Here is a 26618-nt window from a genome sequence, read left to right as displayed (position 1 = left end):
AGGAAGTTAAACTACACTGTATGAAAATATTCAGACAATGTATTTCTACAAAGTCAACTTTACTTCCTCTGAGAAATGATACATCTCTCTTATTACACTAGCTCTAAAAACATTGGTCAGTTCACATTCAAAGTGTAAACAATCTTCAAAATTCAAAGATCTTCATTTCCTTATTTTCTGACAAACTGTACACATTTTGACCAAAGTGAAAACAATATTCAGGATTAAAAGATCTCAATTTGCTAATTTTCCAGTAAACTGTACACATTCTGATGAGCAATGATGTCTGATACAATACAGTAACAGGACAACTTGAATAAATATTTACAAGGAAGTTCTCAATTGTTTTCAAGAAGTCATGATTCTCCATGATCTCTACACACATTTGTAATTTTCTCCACTAAGTATTATTAAAAAGTTTCACCTTATGCATAAAATATTTCCATATGACAGAAAACTCTGCATTCTACATCGATATACTGTACAGCAGCTCACTTACGAGATTCAAGAACACAATGTTTATACCATAACTTAGAGCCTTCAATCAAGTGACATACCTAAACAGGCAGCCCCCCAAATTCACGGGACTGAAGTTCAAGGTCCCCCCTTTTATGCGGATTTTCCCTCAGTAAAAATAATTTGCCCTAACTTATTTTAGCCATACCCATTAAATGCTTATTTGTTATTAAAGTTTTTATACAGTACTGTACTTTGGTACATATTTGTAATATTTTATGGTGTTTTCTGGTCCCAGACATAGTTTTTTAAGTTTGTGCACACTGCTGCGGTGTCAGTGGCAGTCAGCAACAACAAGATTAGCCATAATTCTTATAATCATACCCATTTACAGGCTATTTCTTACTGAAGTAAATTGTATACTGTACTGTACATTGGTACAGCACAGCATATATTTGTACTGTTTTAAGCCAGTTTTAGGTTCCTGTTATGGTTTCTAGGGGCTTACAGGGGTTATACAGTAGGTTACCATAGGGGCATTTTGGGGGGATGCATCAAAATTATGTGGAAATTCCAAATTCACGAGGGTCTGTGTCCTCTAACCCCAGTGAAATGGGGGGGTTGCCTGTATCTCACTACTGCTACAACCAGGTAATTTATTCAAGTTATGAGAGACTTTTCAAATGGGAAGGATTAGAGATACCCTTCATAAACTCCATATTTAGAGGACTCTCTCACTTTGAATAAAATCATTAGGGGATACCAAGAATAAAACAGACAAGATGACCTTGGACTTCAGTGGTTTACCTTGGCATCTAAGCTCTACCTCCATCATAATCTCCTCTTACTGGTTCAATTTTACTGTTGTTCATGCAGCAGCTTTTTATTACAATACAGTATGTAATCATTTAATTTCAATGATATACTGTACTTTATATTCTATCTCCAGGTGATTTCATTCAGCTCTGGGTGATTCCTAACCTCAAAAGCACTGTCCACCCAACTGCCAATCAATGATGTTCATTTGGTCATGCTTTGGGTCAAGGGTTAATTGCAAAGATTAACTGATTCAGGCATATTTTTCTCGGGTTCAGATTTCATTAATTCACCTTTATGACACAGAAAACATTGATCAGCATGGATTCAACCCCAAAACAATCATGATAATTTTCACAACATTAAAAACTACAAAAACAACAGGAACAATTTTGATCCTGACTGTATAGTAACACAATACTCATACAGCTTAACAATATTAAATGAATGAATCTGTGTTTTCTGTACATCACGTATTATGGAGCAGTGCCACTTCTAGAAAAAATACAATGGTAATGGTCATTTCTCAGTTATCCTCCTTTAAAGTATGGTATAGGGACCTGAGGGTAGGCTAGCATAGTTCAGTATAATTAACTCCTTCAGTCTGATTGTGGCTGGTATTCTCATTGGGTAAGGAAGCTCCCTAACACCCTCTTCCTTGGCAGTTTATTTTTGGATAGGGTTGGTTAATATCCTTTTGCATGCTATTTATGCAGAGTATGGCAATATTGGAGGGATTTATATAACCCAAAAGAGGGCAGTAGGGCGTAATAAACAAAATAATTACTTAAGAAGAGGTGTTAGGGAGCTTCCTTATTCGACGATAATACGGGCCTATGTGTTTTGTATCTTATTCCTGCTACCACTTGATGATTTAATTCAACTGAAGAAAGACTTTTACCTGTAGTGGTGAAGGGGTTAACGAGGGTTACATCTAACACCTCCAGTGTGAAACATCTCCCATGTGCTGAATAAAGTCATCTGGAGGTGGAATATATATATATATATATATATATATATATATATATATATATATATATATATATATATACTATATATATATATATATATATATATATATATATATATATATATACTATATTTATATATATATATATATATATATATATATATATATATATCTACTCTATAATCTATATATATCAGAATCAAGAGTTGATGGTAGATGACCAGCCATAACCACTTCTGTTACTGTACAATGATAATTGGCTTATGGGCGTGCAAATTAACTGACATTTTCTTCATGGGTTTTTGCAACATTTATACAATAATAATATGCAAGGGTGTAAGGTTGTAGATGCTGTACATAAACCTAAATGGTAACAACTGTACAACAGTGAAGTGACTCCTGTACAATTTTGTCTTCAGTGTGTGTGTATGCTCTTATCTAACTGAACTTTTACAAGACTGAGTCAACCTCATTTTTTTACTATCTGATATTTCTATAAATCTGTTTGTATCCATTTTCACATTATTGTATTTTCACATGATTCAATGGGGCTCATATGTCCCATATTCTGTTACTATTTTATCAATACATTTCTTTACATTCACAAGTGAGTCCATGCATGTACGACTGAGTGTGTGTATGAATATGCATGTGAAATGGCTCCTGCCCACAAAGTACTGGTGCCACACACATTATAAGCACTGAATCTCAGCAACATAAAAGCTGATATTCCAAATGAACATCTGTTCAGACTGAATTAGCTCCCAATACATATACTGCAGTGCCCAGTGACCTGTGAGAGAAATGAGAAAGTAATTACAGTCCATTTATTCCTATTAGTTTTTTCTCTATTATACATATACAGTATGTACATGACATATGGTATCATATTCACCAATACACATGATAAATCCTACTGACAAATATCTATGAAGCAGTTACAAATTAGGGCATCAATATACTGTAGACTGCACATATTTTTACAGTAGATACAGCTTATTTCTTCACATCAAAATAACATGCCTCAGAGAAATTCCACTCAGTTGAATGATTGGAAACATTGATTGATGGCCTAAGATATAAGATGAACAAAGGATAAAACATGTAAATAAAACTTACACACAACCAAATGCACAAACACAAGCACAGAATGTTTCAGAATATTCTGGTGAACCTAAGATGGTGCAGTACTTGGCTCCTTGCATCCTCCATGAACCAAAATTGACATCAGAAGATACCACTTACTTTTATTCTGAAACCCCTAAAACACCTTCGAAGTTAAACATCCATATAGTGTGGGATCAGTATATCTATTTATGCATCTATAAATTTAAAAGTCATTATAATCAGAAATATGTTCAAACTTATCACAACTTTTTCCATACAACCTGTACTGTAACCTGAGGGAAGTGACATACTGGCTTCATAGGTAGCAGTGGAATTTTCATCCCTGGAATTTGTGTGTGTGGGGGGGGGAGGGGTAGTTTTGCAGCTACCAGGCAATTTTGTATAACATACAAATGACTTTTGAATTAAATGACTGTTACTGCTGTGTTTAACCCTTACAGTTTGAAATATCTCTTAAACTGAACAAAATTATCAGGAGATAGCAAAAATAAAATGAAGACATTCCTAGATTCAACAAGTCAACAGGCAACTGTGTAAACTACTGTAAACCTTATAGCATACATAAATTAAAAATATATATATATATATATATATATATATATATATATATATATATATATATATATATATATATATATATATAACAAGGACTTACTGTATGTGTGTGCTTGTTTACATTCAAGTAGCATACTAATGCATTGTTTTTTTTTTTCACTAACGTCTGCCCTTAACACCTTGAATATGGTGACTTACGATTTATCCATGCTTTCTCCAGATGATCATATTCAGCTTACGAGAGATGCCCAGTAATGACTAATAGGAACAAACTCTACTAAACCAGTGCCTGTGGTGACACTGATGCTGTACTGTATAACTGGGCAGTGGAGCTGCCTGGGTTATACAAGTGTTCTTTAGCACACTTCCTGTCCCCTACAAGGTGCATAATAAACTGCAGAAGGGCAACTTCAGCTTGCAGTCCAGTAAATTCACATCCAGATAAACTGGGAGCAACAAAAACAACTAAAAGACAGATTCTCTAAGCTGAATAAATAATCTTATGGGGCATGAATGCAATAAATAAATGTCATTGCAGAGGAGTTATGATTCCATGATATACTATGAGAAAAAAACCTGACTTGAAGATACCATAGCCTTTTGCCAAAACTGCTGCCCAACTTCTGAATACAAATCAATGGCAGCTTACTTCATATGTATAATGCACTCAATTATGTGCTTTAAATCACGGAGCTTGAGAAAGTCTATTTCATTTTATGCTTTCCATATCCTGATGATTTTATTCAGCCTAGTAAAGACTTTTCAAACTGGAGGGTTTAGATGCTGTATTGCCTAAGTAAGCCCCTTCAATCCTAGAGGTGTCTCGTGCGTTGAATAAAATCATCTGGTAACAGCAAGGGAAAAAGACATCACCCAGACTGATGGAGATAGACAGTTACTGTAAAAATAAATAAGTAAAAAGTAATATCTTCCCTGCCAATCTCATTAACTGAAGCACTTTACAGAATCTCACACTTCCACTAAATTAATCTACATTGGCTGACATTTAATATCAAGGGCAATTTTTTGTACTTTAATACACTGTACTGGAATCTTTAATGACATACAGTGACTCATCTATCACACAAGTGCATGGCAATAGGATGCCTGATGCAACTAGCACTGAACAAGTGTTACACCTGACAGATTAATGGTACTAAACGGATAGTTTATTTTATGTATGAAAGTTGGATAAGTGAGAGTCTAATGACTATGTAATTTTGCATTTATTCTTTGCATCATAAGGATCTCTCTCTGATAATTAACTACCAATTTTCCCTGTGCAGAACAATGTACATCCACATTTAGAAATATAGCAAAAACATGGGTGTATTAAAAAAAAAAAAAAAAAAAAAAAAAAAAAAAAAAAATGGTATATAAATTTCCGATAATTCACTCCCACTTTCAAAACATAACACATACTGACAGTGAACTGCCTGTAATGTTAACCCCTTCAGTCCTGTGATATATTTTTTAGTTTGTTCTTGCCAATTCCAAGAGATTTTATTCAGCTTATGGTAGACTTTTGGAAGTGGAGGGGTTTGATACAATACTCCTTAACCCCTTCAGTACGGTGGTATTCTCCTAAGCTGAAATGAAACATCAGGAAATATCGAGTAAAATAGAAAAATAATTTGATAGACTGGATAGGTAAAGCACTGAACTCAAATCTTTATGTCTTTGACTTCTGATTACAAACAAGACAAATGGTCCTGGTGAGGTGATATTAAAAAAAATTCACATAAACATATTTACAATGTTTTTATTAATTAACTTTAACTTAAACAGTTTCTGGCTGCATACGCTTTCTAAAAGGTAATAATGTATGAACATATATTTTACTGACTGTAACCTTAACAGTAAACAAATATTAACCCCTTGAATCTGATGGCATTTTTTTTTTTTTTTTTTAAATTAATTTTTGCTGCTTTCAGATGATTTTATTTAATTCAAGAAATTTCTCTTGCACTGGAAGAGATACTGGAGCCTATACCTAACTACTCCAGTTAAAATTTTTTCCCAAGGTGAATAATGTCATCTGCAAGCAGCAAGAATAAAGAGTAAAACTATGTCATCGGACTGGGTGGGTTAAATGGCTATCATAAATAATCAGAACTAAAATAAGATTATGGCATTACTGGAAACTAATCGATACCACCTGGTTCCAGTGTAAAAAGCAGAACTCATCTTGTTTTCAGCAAGTAATTGCATGAATCAACTACAACTAATCTCTTGGACTTTCAGCATTCACTCCAAAATTATCAAAGTTGGTCAACCAGTTAATATACCTCTTCATACTAAAATGCTATTACTGTATTATTTTTTTTACACCTTTTTACATTCAAGTGCTGTTCTCTCTCTCTGTCTACAATTTCTCCTATCCCCATCCCTACATTCTCACATGCAAGCTCGTACATATTTATTTCACATTGCATACATTTACTGCACCTTGTACTGTATATGATTAATATTAGTCCAGCTACCCATCATCCAATCCTACGTTGCCCCATGAGGAGCGTAGGAACCTGGGGCTAAGCAAGTTTATCCTGACATTTACGATGACAGTGACCAGCCTCACTCATTCCTGAGTGGCATCATGTGAGCAATAAACCCCAACCACCCCTTGGATATAGACCTATACAGGCTCAACCCAACTGGAGCACCTTAATTACCCACTAAACCACTAGGTGCCATAATTTGCTTATATGGTTACCACCCAGCGTAGTAAATGATTTCTTAGTGTACAGGAAACCATATGGCTTGTCAGTCAGTGTAGAGTTACTGTAGGCAGAAGGAAGAGCAAAGTATGAAGGAAAGAAAGACAGAAGAAGGAGTGTAAACTCACTCGTAGGCGGAAGAAAGAGGAAAGAGTGAAGGAAAGAAAGACAGAAGTGGAAGGATGGAAGAGAGGAAAGGGGAAAAACCCAAAGCAGCACTACATCGAGTAAGTGGATGGTGAGCACCCCCACCTACCTCTAATTAATTTAATTTTATCTGAGCAAGCAGGAAAAAAGTGTACTGACTTTTCATATACCATATGCAGTCATCCACCCCATAATGCAGCTTTCTCTAGAGTGACTGGAGAGAGTATCATGCCAGTAAAGTTAATTTACTTCTTTCTAGCATGAATTATCCCTCCCTTAGGATCTAGAGAATTTAGTACAGCACACTTGTCCATATAATCAATAAACTTCTGTCTAGCATGGTTAATCTCCCTTTAGTAATAGCAAACACAGCTACCAGTAGTGCTTGGCTTGGCTTGGATTTGTTTACAGTTATCTACCTTAGGAGTCCTCAGGCCCAAATATCGCACCATGTGACTTACTGTCAGAACAGTTCTTAAGGCTATCTCTTCGTTTGTGCTGTGCTGATTATTTACTGTGTGTTGTGTTACCTGCAGGTTCACTTTCTGTGAAGTGTTCATCAGCTTACTGGAGATGCTATGAAACGCAGGGAGTATGCCCTCATGTGAAGCTGAAGCATATTTATTTGACCTTCGTAGTTATGGAGATTCTGGATCATCTCGAGTGTGGTCAGCACATGTCAGATGTCACATGCCATTACAAAGCAAATTAATCATTTAGTGGGACAACAGCAAATAACAAAAGTATGGCAGAATCCTCATGGAATACCACAAAAGTGAAGATTTTAATCTTGGTCACAAAAAAAAAATTATGTCCAGAGCATCATCATCATCCAGACCTCCTGTCTTACCCTAGGGCAGGGTGAGGAGTAGCAACGTCCAGACAGCCCAAGTTTGCCCAGTCCAATAGGCCACGTTTCCATTCACTCATCATTCAAGCCCCCTGAATCCTGACTCTATCTGATATGCCAAAAACATTCACCATATATACTGTATGTATGTATGTATGTGTGTATATACAGTATATATATATATATATATATATATATATATATATATATATATATATACACACACACACTAACAGTAGGTCAATACTTTTTTTTTTTCTATTACAATGTAGCGCATTTGATGGACCAAGGAGCGAGGTCCAGTTGATCTCAGGCTATTTCCTTTCTTTAAAAAAAAAAAGCTTCTCTACAAAAGTCTCTAGAATATTTATACTGCATTACAGGTGTGATGACTGTATGTGGCTGAATTTAGAGTGGTTACAACTGCTTTTGCTTTTTACTTATTATTCTTTTCCTTTTACAATCAAACACTTACACATACATACAAAATGGCCTGTTAATTTTTAGTTATAAATGTGCATGCAAAAAAAATAAATGTATAGGATATCCTGTTCAAGTCAAATTTGTAAGATGAGTACTGTCAGGAATATAATGGCTTGATACCCAATATTCCTTATCTTATCCTTACTAATACATTCACAGACTTACAATCTTTACAGGTTTATGCACCTCATATTCCCATACTGTTAGTTGTGACTTCAAAAATTCATCATACTGAAGCAGTACATTTTTTTTTTTTTTTTTTTTTTTTTTGCATAATGGTACCTCTTATTTGCATACTGTTAGTTGTGACTAAGAATTTTTCTTCTCATGGCAGTACAATGAAAATCCCAAATGCATTTACCTTCTCAGATTTGCAGGATAATGATAAGTGAAATGACCTCCGTGATGGACAGTTTATCAAATAACCCAGCTACTAACATAAGACATAATTTAACTTAACTAAATATATATGATCTACAGTACAGTATATAACACATACCATACAATGCATTAAATTAAGGATCACACATACTGTACACAGTAAGCAGTGCCTCCTATTGTGATTCTAACAAGAAATTGTACCCCAGGGATGGATCCAAAAAGTGATGTACAATTACAGTACACTCGATTAAAGAAGTATCTGCAACTAGGTTATTGATGATTTCACAATATGCATTGCTGTTTTTCACTTTTTTTCCCCTACGGTAAATACACCTGGATGGTTATTGTATTTCATATGTTTCATGAAGCTCCTTCATTATGGTATGTAAGGGGGGGGGGGAGGCATACATACTGTATGTTTGTGAACACAGAGACAATATTTTCAGATACTTTTCTGAGCAACTGTATAATACAGTACATCACAGAAGAATACAATATGAATGATGTTAAAGGACTGATGCACAAGACTGTGCAGTTTTTAATACAGGTAAATCTGACCTATTACATTTACACTGTCAGTTAACCCTTTCAGTCTGGTGACATATTTTACTGCTTTGTCCTTGCTATCTCCAAATATTTTAATACAGTTTTGAATAAGCTTCTCAAACTGGAAAGGTTAGATTTAGCCCTTTACTAACCCTTCGATTACAAAAGATCTATGAAAGGCTAAATCAAATCATCTGGAGACTGGAGGAATGACTCAAACCAGGTCATCAGACTGAAGATGTTAAGGGCCTCCACGTGTTACAGCAGTAGGCTGTATGTGATTACAGTACACTAGAACATGAACATACGGAATCACAGACAGACTGAGGCCCAGTTTCACAAATGACTTTAACAATCTCCTCTCTCCCATAACTCTGATTCTGTTTTGCACAAGGAACAGGACAATGGAGGTTCGTCCACTTATCTTTCCTTGTTTTTCCAGAAAAATTTTCCCTGTCCTTCCTACATAAGCAAATCTTAAGTTACAAGAGGGTGCTGATTGCAAGTGTGTGTGTGAATCTGACAACACCTGGATCACCCTCTCACAAAAGTTTATACAATATTCCAAGTTAATGCTGCAATTTCCATTTTACTAGTGGGGAGCTCTGCACTATAACCCAGTGAGTAGCTAACAAAAGCCAACCCAATAAATGGCAGTCTTAACAGATGGCACAATTTAATTACAGTAATACCTCATTCAGCACTTCCAATGCACTCCCCCAAAACATACAGTAACTCTCTTCAAATGAACTAAAAAAGGGGTCATTTTACTCAGCTATGGATGCATTCCAACATGTGTTACAGTACATCATATACAGGCAGTCCTCATTTCAAGCCAAGGATGCATACAAAAAATATAATAAATAAATAATGACAGTAATAATAATAATAATTATCCATCCATCCACCCAACATCCAATCCTACATCGCCCCATAGAGAAGCGTAGGAACCCGGAGCTAGGCCAGATGATCCTGACATTAAGATGAGAGTGACCAGCCTCATTCATCCCTGATTGACGTTATATGAGCAATAAACCTCAACCACCCCTTGGATATAAACTGACACAGGCTCAACCCGGTTGGAGCACCTTAATTGCCCACTAAACCACTAGGTGCCATAGTTTGGTAATAAGGTTACATCTAGTGTTAGAAAATGGTTTCCTGATGTACAAGAAACCATTCGGCTAGTCACTCAGTGTAGAATCACCTGCAGACAGAAGGAAAGAAGGACATAAGAGGAAGGAAGGAAAGAAGGACATACGATGAAAGGAAAGAAGGAAGAAGCTGGGCACTCATCATCCACTCCCTCGATGTAGTGCTGCTCTCGGGTGACAGCCCTTTCCTCTCTTCCCTCCTCTTTTCCTTCCTTCCTTCCTCTCTTGTCTTTCTTTCCTTCATTCTATTCTCTTCCTTCAGTCTACAGGTGACTACACAAAGTGACGTGCCAATTGGCTTCCTGTACACCAGGCTATGCTAGGTGGTAACCATATAACCAGATTATGGCTCCTGGTGGTTTAGTGGATAATTAAGCACTCCAATCGGATTAAGCCTGGGCAGGATTATATCCAAGTGATGGTTGGGGTTTATTGCTCATGTAATACCACTCAGGGATGAGTGAGGCTGGTCACTCTTGAATTAAATGTCAGGACCAATTTGCCTGGTCCCAGGCTCCTATGCTCCTCATGGGGCAACAGAGGATTGGATGATGGATGGATGGAAGGGATAATAATAATAATAATAAAAATAATAAATAATAATAATAATAATAATAATAATAATAATAACAATAACAACAACAATAACAATACTGTAAACCGGTGATAGGTAGCAAACTAGCTTTATACGTAGCAACGCAAGTGTTCTGTGATTTACTGTGTCCTTAAGATCAAACATGAATGCAAAAAAAAAAAAAAGTAACATAATGGGGATACAATACTGTTAAAGAGACACACATAATGAAATCATCTAGAAAACTGTAAGCACAAATTATTGGAAGTTTTAAAAATATTTATTTAAATGAACAAATAACCATGCACAGTTATACAACTAAACTAGCACTAACATCTGGGTTTGTGCTAGTTCAGTGATAGAACTGTAACTAATGAGCACATGTGATATAAGGAAAGTAGGGCACAGCATGCTTACACAGGTGGGCATAATTTAAACTGAAATTATGCGAGCACTGATTGACTCAGCATGAACATTCAGTTAGTCTGACTGAGAAGGTAATGGAGAAGATGGCAGCTATAAATGAACTGTATGTATATGCATGTGTGTATTGTAGTGGCTGGACTGCACATGCCTCACATGGTCAGATTGCTCTGCTTTACATGTTCAAGCCATGTTTTACAGGTTCTGAAGGGCAAATGATCCATATAGTTGAGGCACACTACTGTACTATCATATGAATTACACGGAACTGGAATGAGCTCTTCATATTTTAAACAAATTTTCATGGTTAATATTTTCCGCATGAAACAATATACCTGGGTTACATGTTGTATGCTGAGGGTGGCCAAAAAGGAATAGTTCTAAATGAGGTACTACTGTATGTATAAAGCTATTAAAGTGTACTGTACCATAATTATAGTTCCAAGGTTGGGAAAAGCCCTACCTGAGGTAGTGACAACTTTCTGTGACATCCTGGGTGGTTCAACGATTCCCCAGTCTTGGGAGAGCAACCAGAAATAGACCTATTATCCTTTTCACTCCAATGACATATTTTCTACTTCATTCTTAATACCTCCAGATTATTTTACGAAGCTTTGGGGGACACGATCTGTAATGATAAGATTAGAAACCGTCTCAATTAACACCTTCCCAATCTGATGTCTGTCACTAAGATCAATAAAAAAAATCTGAAGGCAGTAAGCATAAAAAAAAAAAAATCACCTCACTGGACTGAAGAGGTTAATCTTTATTTTCTACCTTCAGGTCAAGGTTCTCAAGTGCAGCATCAGGCGAAATAAAACAGTAGCAGCCAATCCTACATCACCCTCTTCAAGGTGTAGGGCACATGGCCAGGCTACCACAGTCCAGTACATTTAAGGGTTGATGACCAGCCTAATTCCCTTGACGGTAATACATTATCAATAAACCTCTAGTAACCTCTTGGGGATCAAACCTATGCATGGTCATCACTCCTACTGGGTTATTCTAACCACTATGCCACGAGGAGAGATGAGACACAATATGACTGCCTGACTGTGAGAATGTGGAGTCAAGATTCACAAGTAGAACTGATATTTCCATACACATTTACAAATCGATACAAATTACAATGAAGACAAGGGGTAGGCATCACCAAGAAAATTGGTCCATGTAATCAGCAGGGGATGTCTGTTCATAATCATCATAATCATAAAGAAAAAAGAAAATGTGGAGGCTATTACTGTTTTCCTTATTTTTCTGATTCTGGGCAGATAATGTTAAAAAAAGTGACGGGTTATGGGTAAATGGACTATAAGATGTATCAAAGAAAGCTAAAGGTGCAATTTTTCATATCTTAATCTTGTAACTAATTTCTTTTGGTAATTTCCGAAATTTGTGATCATGCTCATATTTGTTCATGTCCTAGAATCCAAAGGAAACATAGCTGGCCTACCTGTATATGCCTAACTTCAACCATTTAGATTACCATACATTATTACTTACTCATGAACACAATGCTGTCCTTATTACAAGTCCAGGATGTGTTACAAATATCAGCTTTCTGAACAACTATTACTGTATACTGGGAGGACTAGCAAATCAGTTATATAAGAAATAGTTACTGGCTAATTACTGTGTAACTTCTGAGAACTTAACCCACATAGCATGAGTCACAGCTCCAGCTGTATTTACTTTGGAATGTGAAGCACAGCTTAGGCTGTGCATAATGAAACATGAACTTCAAATTCTCTCACCACAGCTGAGAAATACATATACTGGCATCTCAGCAGTAGCCTCCCTCCCTTCTCGCTGCACCCCTGTTTTACTAGTGACTATGTAGAGTGATACCATGTAAGCACTGTCTGGTGAAATCACACCTTCTCATTCAAGCAACGTTATACACACTGCCACACCAAAACTAGCACTAATAAAATGTTCTTTCTTTACTCTCTTATGACCTGCATGTGTATCTATCACTGCAATGATAAAAAACTTGAGCTATGAAATGTCTGCCATTGTTCATTTTTGTGTGTGCACTGGGAAGGTTCTAGGGCATATAACTGGGCACTCCATGGGTTAACAAATCACAGAAAAGGAGACTTAGGACATGGACTTACTGTATGGTTTTATTTTTCCTGCTTCTGCCGTAGTACACTGAGATATCTTGTGCCTGACCAATTTCACTTAACTAGCAATACAGTCATAAATTAAATACTTTTGAAAAAATTACCTGACAAAAATTTAAGGAACATAAAGTGAAAGGAAATATAACTTGTATATTTACTCCCCATCCACAACAATTTCATAAACTGTGTAAATATTTTCTGTTCCTTCTGTAATGTACTTGACTGGATAATTCAAAATACAAGCAGTCCTCAATATGTACTCCAAAATTATACAAATTTATGCAACACACTTAACTGAAAACTGGCAAATTAGATTTGGAACTTTAATAGGCAAATATTCTTATATTTACCATAAACTTTAACTGTTCCAACAGACAGTTTTATCAACCTTAGGAAAAATTATTCCAAACTGGTAGGGGTTGGATACAGATTTCACTAACCCCTTCACTACAACAGATATTCCCCCAGACTGAAGAAAACTCTCTGATAACAATGAAAATTACATACTTGGACTGAAGAGGTTAACAATAAAAACAAAAACCTCATAAAAAAATTAAACACTGTATGTATAATGAGGACCTAATGCACTCAGAAACTAGACAGTGAACAGACTGGATGTAACAGAGAACCTAGCTTCCTCTATCACATCACCCAGCATATAAAAATTGACATCATATACCAAACTGAGTATGGTCAAGTTGGATTAACTCAAATCAGAACAAATCTGTTGAGACATTTTAGCCCCCTCACAATGATGATGTCTTTTGTAACTTATTCTTGCTGCCAACAGACTATTTTTTCCTGCTTAAAATTTTTTTTAACATGAAGGGGTCAGATACAGATTTCACTACCTCCTTCACTACTGAGGTCCTCCCACATTTCTCCTAGAGGTTCTTTCAAAGTTTTTTCAGCTTGGGAGACACTTCTTGAACATGAAGGGGTTAGATACATCCTTACAACAGCCCTGTCACAAGTACAGGTATTTCCTAAAATAAGTTGTTGAAGTTGTTGTCACTGTGGCCCTGGGTTCATCTGGACAAGAACCCAGTGAACTGCATGAATTTAAAAACTGGCAAAGCTATCTGCTGGTAGCCTGATTAAAATACTGTACAAAAGACATCACTGGAGTACAGGGGTCAACTTTAACATAATTGGCTGTATTAAAAGAGGTCTGTGAGGGTAACCATGCACCATATTCCTAAGGGCCTAATTAAAACTGAGAGTGCAAAACTGCACTGTTATGCAAGCCCCTATATTCTGACACCTGTAATTGTTAGTGTGATCAGCCTGCCTTCTACATTACACAGTGCAGTCAGCAACAATACAGAAAAGGAGGGCATGTTCAGCCATCATCACATGCTTTAGATATTATTGTAAAAAAAAAAAACTCAGGGCCTGTCCACACTTTCATGTTCTCGGTTTTCATGATATAGTCGTGCCTGCCAACAACCTCTGATCACTACCTTCAACCACCTTCAACCATGGCTGTACGTTTCATCCACAAACACCTCACAGCCCTTTCTTTCAGTGCTGTGAGCCACTCCAGTGTATATTTTATATTATTATATATATATTTTTGTTGCATTAAAAAATTACCAAGATTAATATTTATTTGGTGGGGCGGGGGCTTATCTCTGTGCATTGATATGCATGTTGTTGGCGATAATCTGTCTGGGCTGTGACTGCTGGGGAAGATGCTGAGGCTGTGTGAAGTGCTGAGGGAGGTGCTGAGGCTGTGTGAAGTGCTGTGGGAGGTGCTGAGGTGGTACCACCATACTGGGCGCCTGGAACTGTGGTGGTGGCGGAGAAAACCCTCCTGGGAAAACACAATGCACATTATTTACTGTTGCCAGGATAATGCCTCTCACAAAATTTCACTGTACAACAACAGGCATTCTTCATTATACCAAAAGAACCAAAATATTACCGCTTACTCCATACACCAGATACTGTAAACTGACGAAGGTTGACAAAACACTTTAATAAGTAGCAGTGGAAATTCAATGAATAATCTGTAAGTTTTATGGGCTTCATCCTTGAACCTCAATCATTTGCAGTTACACGGGCTTGGTTTCAATCACATCACAATTGCAAAAGAATGGCTGAATGTCTGAGGACTCTTTACACAGCTGAATGTGCAATATGGCATCAATGACGAAAGTGCCAAATTATACTCTTGCGTGTAAATTTCAAGTGTCGTAAGCATGTGTTAAGATGACCAATTTTCAGCAGTTCATGTTTTCCCCCCACCTGCCAGGAATTGTTTCAATTACAAACAACTGTCTCAAAAATTATGGATTTGCTTACCATAGTTTTGACACCAGTGAATACAGTATTGTCTATCAATGCCAATGCTTTACATTTTGCTGAGGAGAACATGGTTTTGTGTGATATATGACTGTTCAAATGAGGACAGTTTTTCAACCGCATCTCCCACTGCTTGAAACCAGTGAATGGCTGCTTTGACGCCAGATAACTGCCACTCGATGCACTAATGTACAGCAATGTAAAGCCAATGGGGACAGTCATTAGGGGCCAAAACAACCGTTTAGATCATTTCAATTGACATGAAAATGAAATGGGCACATCTGTGACTCAAATGCAACCATCCTGGCAAGTTTCATCACAAAAATGGATTCCAGGTTTTGGCTGCACTACTTACAAAGATTGACACAGCTAGGATTATAGTACATAAGGGGGGTGGGGGTGTGACGATGGTCGTTTTCCCCTTTCATGCCGACAACCACCAATATACAGTACTGTACAGTATTAGATATATATATACGGGTACATAAAAGACTTACTGTACTGTAATATTGACAACATTACACCAATGGTTACACTTACATAATTTTACACTATATAATACTGTACTGTCCACGATAACTCCTATCATTCTTACAGCATGGTGCTTCAATACTTTCAGACAAACTGTAATTTTCATAAACAGGTATACTGCTGCTATTTTTTTGAGTTTTAGTACAGAAAATAAACTAAAAGAAAAAATAAAATAAAAACTAATGGACAAATTCAAAAGGATAATAACTATGCATCAAGCTCATTATAAATACAGGTACAGTATCCTTTTACCATAGTGAGTATTCTATCTACTGCATACAGTACTTCATTCTTCCACTTTAACCTGGTGGCTTTTAATCCTTCTGCAGTTTGTTTCTGAAGCTCAATGGTGAATAAAACAATACTACAGCCCTACATCCTTTCCATAGCTCTTCTTTGTTACAAACATCATAGTTTAGTTTGAATCCCTTGTTACAGCTCACCATTCAAGACAGAGATGGTAATTTTTGGCCAAGTTAAAGAGAAAAGAGTACAGAATATGATGCTAGCCACAAGGTAGTGCTATGGAAAGGATGCAGTGCTGCAGCAATGTCTAATTCTCTCACAATTAAAGGAAATATGCAGCAAAGAGATAGAAATCTCCACTAGGTTAAGATGAATGAACTACAGGTGTTCTGTAATATAAAAAATAATAACAGCCAACCTGATGGAGAACTTGAGAGTCTGTCTTGTGTGGACATTTTAGAGAAGGCTGCCAGCGCATCAGGGAAGGCTGGGGGTGTGGCAGGAGTGTTAGCAGGCGTACACAGCTGTCAAAAACACAAACAGTATTAGAACAATGACAACAAAATACAGTAGAGATAATATAAAGTACAAATAATATGATATGGATACCCTGAGATGCTCTAGTCATGAGGAATATGGAGAATGAACGACTGACTGAGAGAATGTATTGAGTGAGGCAGAAGGGGAGAGGAGAAGAGGAAGATTGAGGAGGAGGTACAGGGATGAAGAGGAGAGGAAAAGGTATAGGAATGAGGGTGGTGTGGATTGGAAGGAAGGCAGTCTAATGATTTAGAATGAGGTAAAATGGGGGTGATAAGATTGTGGCCATCGCCTCTGGAATTAAGAAATCTATCAATAGGCAGACAGATATTATGGTAAACAGCCAATTTCATTTTACCTCAACAATGTGTACTTTAGGGGGCTGAGGCTTGGTTACTGTAGTTCTTTACAGACACATATCTGAGGGTACATGACCAGCCTACTTTCTTGGTAGCATTACATGACTGAAAAACTTCCAGTTACCTCTTGGAGACTAAACCTATGACTGGCTGTCAGTGTGACTGGGACATTCTGACAACTAAACCACCACATTCAAATATTCTGTGTCCTTATACTGTGTTCATGCTGACAGTAATTTACTACTAATGTATTTTGCCAGCTGCTTTTAGAGCTCTCCTATTCATGAAGCAAGGGAAAATGCTGCTTCTTCCTGCATCCCAAGCACTGATAATGACCTAAAAATATCACAAGCAACACATATTAACTTGTTGTACTGGTGGGTAAGCACCAAGGAGCATGGTAGTGGTCAACTTTAATGACCTGTTCTCTATTCATCCATCTATCATCCAATCCTACGTTGCCCCATGAGAAGCGTAGAAGCCTGGCGCTAGGCAAGTTGGTCCTGACATTTAAGATGAGAGTGACCAGCCTCATTCATCCCTGAGTGGCATTCAACAACCTATAATATCTATTATTACTGCCATAACATAAACCAGATACATATGGACTTGCTACGGATGTAACTAAAGTACAGTACAGTACTATATTAGTTACATTATAATGTTTGCCCTGACTTGTGCATACAGCCACAGTCCAGCAGTGTACTTAGTGAGGATATATTGTCCTCTCATCTCTGTTGTTATCATATAGAAGAATTTACATGTTTTTATGTAAAAAAAGAAAAAAAAAAAAGTGCAATTTGGAAATACTGTTGTTATTCATGTTGTGGTTCCAGACTCATCTGAACAGGAACCCAATGGACTGCAGGCTGAATCTGCCCTTCCCCTACACCATTCTCCTTTCAGAAGACAGAGCTGAGGGGTGCTCATATATATTACTCAGTTAGGCTACACTGGTATCACTGTGTAAATCCCTCTCCAGCAGCTCTCTCTCTCTCTCTGTTGTGTGTGTGTGTGTGTGTGTGTGTGTGTGTGTGTGTGTGTGTGTGTGTGTGTGTGTGTGTGTGTGTGTGTGTGTGTGCATGAGAGAGAGAGAGAGAGAGAGAGAGAGAGAGAGAGAATGCAATATAAATAAAAATCAAATTCTTAACTGTTGTGGAGCCGCAGTTACTGACAACCTTTAGCGACAATGGCCTCCCTATTATTCACCCATAAGTTTATCAGTAATTGTAACTCCATAATGACTGATAATTGGAAACACATCAATATAGCAAATTTCCCCCCCTACTGAGTCACCTGAAATTAGTGTACGAATTTTTGAGACACCCTGTATTTAAGTAGAGTTACAAGTTTTGCAGGATTTCAGTTTTTTTTCTTTCTTTTTCCACAGAACTGGCAAATTCGACTGCATGGTAGCGCACCGGTGATGAGATCAAGTATCCCCTTGCTAAGCACACCATTTCCATTTTCTTTTTTCAATGTGAGGTGCGGGGTCGGATATAGTTTACATCAGCATTATATAACGGGATACGCTGGCAATATTCTTTTGACAACTGTTCTTCGTGCTTCAAGCCATTTCATATGTGCTCCCCCCCCCTCTCTCTCTCATTTTTAACTCTCATCTGATATGCTACACTGTACACTTCTACACAGAAGATACACCATGGGGAATAAAGACGAGAGGAAGAGTGGGCAGAATGTGTTTGTGTACAAGTTGGCAACAACCCTAATCTCTAGTGTGCCAAGACTCTCTCTCTCTCTCTCTCTCTCTCTCTCACACACACACACACACACACACACACACAAGTGCAAAGGTGACACAGTGCCTAGACAAGGAAGTAAGCTGGGATAAGACAGCTCATGTACTTATTTACTCCCAACCACCTCATTTATTTAATTTGATTTTTCTCTCACTTTCCATTGCTGGGTGAGTGCGTCGTATTTTTAAGTTTTGCTTTTATCTTTTATTTGCCCTATTCTACGGTCTTTACTTCAGTGTGGCTTTCAGTGATATCGTTTTCCATTGTGAATGGGGTTGAATAGTAAACAAAGGGCAATATTACTCGAAAATATTACAAAAATAAATAAAACATTTTTTCCCCTTGGTTTTGCTTTTGCTCGCGTTTAATTTCTTTCCTTGGTTCCATTTTCAAAGGTTGGAAAAGAGCTCATACGACGACGACGACGACGACGATGATGGTGGTGGTGGTGGTGATTTTTAGCTTCAAAGTTCTCTAATTTCCATCCGACTTATCGAGCAACTATACAGTGTTCTTGTTCCTACCCATCCATCATCATCCATTTCTTTTCTGCCCCATCAGCAGCGTAGGGGACCGGGTCTAGGCTATCCAGTCCTAACTTATACGACGAGGGTGACTATCCTCACAAACCCCGGAGTGCACTAAGTAAGCAATCAAGACCAATCAACCCTCGAGTAGTAAACCCTTGAGGGCCCTATCCGGTTGGATGAACATACCCACTCAATCACCAGGTGTCATTTGGTTATACTGGTAACCACCCAGCGTAGCACATAGTTTTTTTCTGGATGACAGAAAACCGTCTGGCTTGTCAATGTAGATTCTGCAGTCACCTGAAGACAGAACTACTCCAACCGAGTGAATGATGGGCGTCTCACGTACTGCTGTTTGTACAAGCATTTTTTCTTTCCTTTTATTTTATTTTATTTTTTTGTTTATTATTATTTTTTTTTTTTTAACTGTTCCCAGAGTTAAAATCACCTGCAGAATTCAGTAACAAATCTATTTATTTTTGCTTTCAACATGAAAATGAGAGTAAAAAGTCAGGCAAATCATGTATTCATTCTCCTAATACGTTACCACGAGGAAGCACACGATCTTTAAAATATAATCTTGTTTTCGCCACACGATTTCCTCAATTTCTGAGACTGCAAAATGGAGTGGATAAATACTGCTTTCATCAACCCCTGCAGTACTATTCAGCTTTTACCTCAATTTGGTCCAGATTTGTGTCCTTTTGCAGTTTATTTCACGTAGCTCAATGATGCTATGGCTCTACATCCTTACCATAGCATCGTATTTTGAAGGCAATTATTGAAGGGGCAAAGAAGACAAGTTTGGGCCAAGTTAGAGTTAAAAGCGTACAGGCCTTTTCTGGAATGCATAAAATCACAGGCTGCCAAAGTATAAAAGACGTCATCACAGTTGCTGTTGTGATTCCGGGTTCATCTAATGTGAACCAGGCGGATTACGAGTCGAATCTGCCCTCCTGCTGGCCACCTTCTCCATTTCAGTTGATAGAGATAAGGGACGTTTGTATAACACGGCCGGTATATCAGTGACACCACATGCAGGCGTCCTTCATCAGCAGCATAATGAAAGGTTTACCGCAGCAAATTTTATTCCTACACTATTCAATCGCATAAAACCTGATCATGTTCCTCCTACAGCAACTTCTTTCCCGCAAAAAACCTCATCATGGTCGTCTCACAGCAAACTTCTCATCATTTTCTACTCTGGGCAATTTATTTCTCTTCCACATAAAACCATAATTTTCTTCCCACGGTAACTTATTTCCACATAAAACTTCATCATCTTCCTCCAGCAACTTTTCCACACCATTCTTTCTACAGCAACTTACTTTCGAAAAAAAAAAAAAAAAAAAAATCATTCTCTTTCCACATCAACTTTTCCTCATCCTTTTCCCCCCTACATCAACTTATTTCAGCATAAAACCTCATCATTTTCTTCCCACATCAACTTCTTCCGCAACTACACAAAACAAGGCTTCCCCTCCAACCAGCAGGGTACAGTACAGGGAAGGTAGCAGGTATGTTTACATGTGCACCTGGTCTGGGGTTAGCTGCCAGATACCGCCACCACACCGTTTGTTGGGGAGTAGTCTCTCTCTCTCTCTCTCTCTCTCTCTCTCTCTCTCTCTCTCTCTCTCTCTCATAATCACATCACCTCTTATTCACCCCTCCCCCCTCTCTCTCTCTGGTCAATGGATCTGTTACCTCTTTACGTCACACTTCCTTCACACTTTCAAGCAATCCTTTTCCTAATCGCTATGATAAATTAAGTGTTCCTTTTACCTCTTGGACCTAAGATGTTCCCTAAAAATAAATAAATAAAAAGTGAAATACATGACTATAGCGCATTTACTCTGACCTGATAAAGACCCTTAACCCCATAAAGATCTGTTTACTCGTCACCTGTAGTCAGAATGGAGAGCTGACGTGACTAGACACCAGGCAGACTCATTCCTATCTCGAAAGGATCAAATTTCACACAACCACGACTTAGTATTCTAGCTTTGAGTGGCACAGTTCCGTCAGATGAAAACCTATTATTACCTATACAATTAAGAATGAAGCGAAATAGGTTTTTACGAAAATTAAAATACTTAAATAAGCATGAGTCCATAATAATAAATATACAAAAGAATGTAGTCAGAATGGAGAGCTGACATGACTAGAAACCAGGCAGACTCATTCCTATCTCGAAAGGCTGGTTCTTTGAAAGCAGTGATAAGAAACAGGGAAGTGAGCATGGAAGTGAAAAAGTTACTACATGACAGTATTGTGATACCAACTCTAACGTACGGAAGTGAAGCTTGGACATTGTTGGAAGGAAACAAGTCAAGAGTGAGAGCAGTGGAAATGAGTTATTTAAGAGGAGCCTGTGGAGTCATGGAGAGACAGGCTGAAGAATGAGGATATAAAGGAGCGTTGTGGTGTCGATGTGGATGTGATAGGAAGCGTTATGAGGAACATACTGAGGTGGTTTGGCCATGTGGAGAGGATGGAGGGTGAAAGACTGACGAAGAGAGTGTATGTGAGTGAGGTGGAGGGGGGAAGAGGGAGGGGGAGGCCGAGGATGAGATGGAGGGATGGGGCGGAGAGGTATATGAGAGAGGGGGGTGTGAGTTGGGAGCAGGGCAGTGAAAGGGTGGGGGACAGGGCGACTTGGAGGCGATTTGTTTGTGGCCACCCCAAACGGGATTGAGGCGTCTGGCAATAGACAGATAGATAGAAAAGAATGACGATCGTATAGCAAGTGACACTGAATATGAAAAACAAAACAAAAAAAAACTAAGTAAATATTTAACAGGCTTGAGAGAGAGAGAGAGGGTATGACGTAACGGGTTACACACTTCCAGGAAAGAGTGATGGTAAAACAACACATGAACCAAAGGAAAAGAAAATGACGTAGTCTGAGAGAATTTAAGAGAGAGGGAATGTAACGTGAAATAAGTCGAGAGAGAGAGAGAGAGAGAAAGAGAGAGAGAGAGAGAGAGAGAGAGAGAGGAAGTACAAAATGGAAGGCAAAACAGATGAAAAAGTGAAAGATGGTGAAAGTGAGGAAAAAAATGGAGGTGTTTTGGGCGGAAGGGATAAAAGAAAAAAAGATTAGATATGATAAGATATTAAAGACGTTGGTGGCCATGAAGTAACGTGATAGAGAGAGAGAGAGAGAGAGAGAGAGAGAGAGAGAGAGAGAGAGAGAATTTTTAGCATCCACCTCTTCCAGGCCTATTAACAGTTTCTAGCATGTTTTATCTTCAGTTCTCTCTCTCTCTCTCTCTCTCTCTCTCTCTCTCTCTCTCACACACACACACACACACACACACACACACACCACCTAACTGCCTTACCCACTTCCCCCATTCTATAACTGGTTTCCTATCACATCTACATCATCCCGACAATTTATATAACACATCCCCACGCTCCATCTCTTGCTCCCCCCCCCCTCTATCTTTGTCATTGCCTCTTTGTATTCCTGTATCTGCTTAAGTTTTCAGCTCTCTAAATTTCTGTATTAGTATGTATTTAACTGTATTTTTGTACATGTTTTCGCTTCTCTGTACTTGCGTGTTCTCTCTCTCTCTCTCTCTCTCTCTCTCTCTCTCTCTCTCTCTCTCTCCGTTAGGTCTCTTCTATAAAAGTTTTCACCTCTGCTAAGGGCTTTATCTCTATCTGTGTCTTTACCAATATTTCTGTACCGGAGCCAGTCTTTACCTGTCTGTACTCCTGTCTTTACATGTCTCGATCTCTGTATTTCTCTGTCTTCAGCAGTATGTATTTCTGTATCTTTCTCTTTACTTCTATGTATTTTTGTACCTACCTCTACATAATATTTTACCTCCTCATATTTGCACCTATATATCTTTGCCTTTCACTATTTCTGTTTCCGTACATTTATCCACGTTTGTATTTCTTTATCTGCGCAAATCTTTAAATCACTGAAATTCTTTATCCTGTCTCTACCTCTCTGTATTTCTGTATCTGTATGAAGATTTTACCTCTGTATTTCTGTGGGTCTTTCTCTGCTTCTGGATGTCTTTATCTCTGTATTTCTGTCTTTATCAGTATGTTTACCTGCATTATTTAAGCCGTGGACTGATAAGAGAGAGAGAGAGAGAGAGAGAGAGAGAGAGAGAGAGAGAGAGGGAGAGGGAGAGGTGGGGGATATCAATTATAAGAAAGGTTAAATTTCTCAATATTACAATGCGTAAGGAGTCCAGAAACAGGAAGAAGGAAGCACAAAGGCAAGAGACACAAACACAAACAGAACTCAAGTCAGTCCCAGCATTCTCTCTCTCTCTCTCTCTCTCTCTCTCTCTCTCAGCTGTGAGGAACCTATAAACAGGAAGGCTAAAGCACAAAAGCAAAAGAAATAAACACACAAACATTGCTGTCTGTTTCATCATACCGTAATCCAAGACTCCTCTCAAGCTAATAACTAATATACAGGAACACACTGTATTTACGATTGGCCTTGGGGATTTCGTAACGCCTCTTCATTAGCAATTTATTCTGCACATCATACCTTAATAATCCTCTTGTACGTTTCTGGTGCAAACTGATAATGAACGTATATCCATAACTGAAACTATAGGGCAAAACACACACACACACACACACACACACACACACACACACACACACACACACACACACACACACACACTACTCGCTTCCAATTTCACAGTTCAAAGAGGATAGCCTACAGTACTTTTGCTGCCGATTGTACGGTGATGAGCAGAAGTTAGCTTATAATGCTCTCTGCCAGCAATTCGCCCTGCCTTCCATTCCTATTTCTCATTCCTCCCCAAGCGGTAGAGAGTATCCTTCCTTCTCATACTCTTTTGTTGTGTGGTTCATATTGCAGTAATAATAATAATAATAATAATAATAATAATAATAATAATAATAATAATAATAATAATAATAATGTAATAATAATTCATGTAACACCTGTCACTGCCTCAATCAGCACAGGTGTAAACGAACTTTTGCTCATGACTGTATATACACGGAGAAACACAACCCAGTTCCAACGCCATCCACCCAGTCAGGTCACACATGCGCCCCTCCCCCCCTTTTTTTTTTTGGATAACTGTACATATATGGGTTCTCACTCCTCCCCCAAGCCATTATATTAACCTTCTTATCTCCTCCCATTCTTATACCTTTGGTCTATTTCATCTATCGTATGTAAAAAAAATCTGTCTTCTAACTGTACATCGTAAACAGCACTCAGTTCAAAATGTCCGTGATCCTTAGGAGTGTCAATACATTTCTTTTGCCAATTATATCTATCTATCTATCTGCTTATCTATCTATAACGCTTAATTAAATATTGTCCATCCGCAGAGATAACAATAGTTGGTGTCAGAGAACTTCTTAAATCGACGAGAATAAGGTCGATGGTCCACCTTTTGTTTACATCCTTTTGTACGTTATCTATGCAGAGTACTGGAAGAACTAATATAGCAAGGTAGTGGACATTAAGGTATTAAAAGCAAAATAAACTGCTTATCAAAAGGTGTCAGGGAGCTTCCTCAATGGACAAGAATAAGGGTCCATCTCCTCTGCTCTTACGATTCTCTCCCACTCGCCGTTTACACACACAACCTGCCCTCTACCGCCCACCCCATACAAAGCCAGGTAGTAGGCTTGTGGAACAGGCTTTGAATGCCATATTATCGTGGGGTGGAGAGGCATTTTAGCACTTCTCATCAGTTTATTTCAGGATAGCAAGATGCTAATTTGTATATGTAACTCCGAGGAAAAATATAAGTAGGTTGGGAAAAGGTGTTACTAACCTAAGTTTGCTAAAGTACGGTACATTTTTTTTTGTTTTTCACTTGCTTTTCTTCCTTCTTACTATTCTTTCTCTTAATTCTACTCTATTTTCCTCTTAGTCTTTATTTCCCTTGGCTGATTCCTTCTCCTCTCTATTTAACTACTTTTCATTCTTCCTCCTCTCTACTAAGTTGACTCCCCTTTCCTCTTCCTCAAGTTTTCATTTCGTTACCTTTGGTTAATTTCTCCTCATATCCATTTAATTCCACACCTGTCTTTTAGTTTCCCCTTTCTACCCTTCATTTCTTCTAATTCCACCACATTCGGTATGTGTTTTTCCTCTCATTCCCTATTCCCTTTCAACTTTCTTCCAGTGAGTTTCTTGCTGCTCCTTTCTCTTCTTTGTACTTTCTTTAGTTTGTTGACGTATTATAACCTAATCTGTATGCACTTTCTTCCCTGCCCATCTCTCTCTCTCTCTCTCTCTCTCTCTCTCTCACACACACACACACACACACACACACACACACACAACACAAACCCCACGTTCCTTCATACCTCTTCACCTCCTTCATTCCTCTCCTCCCCCTCCTCCTCCTCCTTGCCCTGAGGTAACTAAAACAGGTCTGAAGTGGGAAGGGGAGGGGTGAGGGGGGGGAGAAGGGGAGGGAGAGGGGAACAGCCAGGCATATAAGGTCCTTCATTCATTCTCTGAGGGCACCCACCACCACCACTATTGCCCCCCCAACCTCTCTCTCTCTCTCTCTTTCTTTCTCTCTCTCTCTCTCACACACACACACACACACACACACACTACCACCACCACAACCAAACCCTTTCAACCCTTCCTCTCTCCCTACTATCCCCTCTCGTCTACCCCTCCCCCCACTACCACACATCACCCCCCCCACCACCACCACTTCACCCCCCACCACACCACACCCACCTGAACCCGGACTCTCTCTCCTCGCGGCGCTTATATTACCAAACATGACTCATTCACCACTCATACCTTCCTACAGTCACAAAGTAAACACAAACACTGCCCTACGTCGCTGCTTGTAAGTAATATAGAGGGTGTCCTGGCCTTGATGTATTAATTTTTTTGGAGGCGATTTGTTTGTGGCCACCCCAAAGGGGATTGAGGCGTCTGGCAATAGATAAATAGAGTAGAAAATACTATACCAACGTGGGTCCACTTCTCAACCGCCATGGAGCTGCAATTACTAATGACCTTA

The 26618-nt window shown here is 38.4% G+C and overlaps 1 protein-coding gene across 4 annotated transcripts in view; it reads right to left on the bottom strand.

The window, feature by feature from the left end:
* Positions 1–2766: 2766 nt before the first annotated feature.
* Positions 2767–26618, bottom strand: part of LOC145408450 (UBA-like domain-containing protein 2-B) — a 78358-nt gene continuing 54506 nt past the window's right edge. For 3 of the 4 annotated variants that reach the window (XM_080279182.1, XM_080279188.1, XM_080279201.1), the window contains 2 exons: positions 16829–16934; positions 13348–15142 (listed from right to left, as the gene is read on the bottom strand). In XM_080279182.1, coding sequence (XP_080135308.1) covers positions 14955–15142; positions 16829–16934 — 294 coding nt within the window. In that variant the 3' untranslated portion in view covers positions 13348–14954. Of the gene's footprint in view, positions 3036–13347; positions 15143–16828; positions 16935–26618 lie in introns of those variants that run through there. The other variant, XM_080279193.1, reaches the window with a different exon arrangement.

This window comes from Coenobita brevimanus, chromosome 8, assembly GCF_032717465.1.
Source record: "Coenobita brevimanus isolate Jiangsu-jjx chromosome 8, ASM3271746v2, whole genome shotgun sequence".
Lineage (NCBI taxonomy): Eukaryota > Metazoa > Arthropoda > Malacostraca > Decapoda > Coenobitidae > Coenobita > Coenobita brevimanus.
This window is presented reverse-complemented; position numbering and strand designations above follow the sequence as displayed.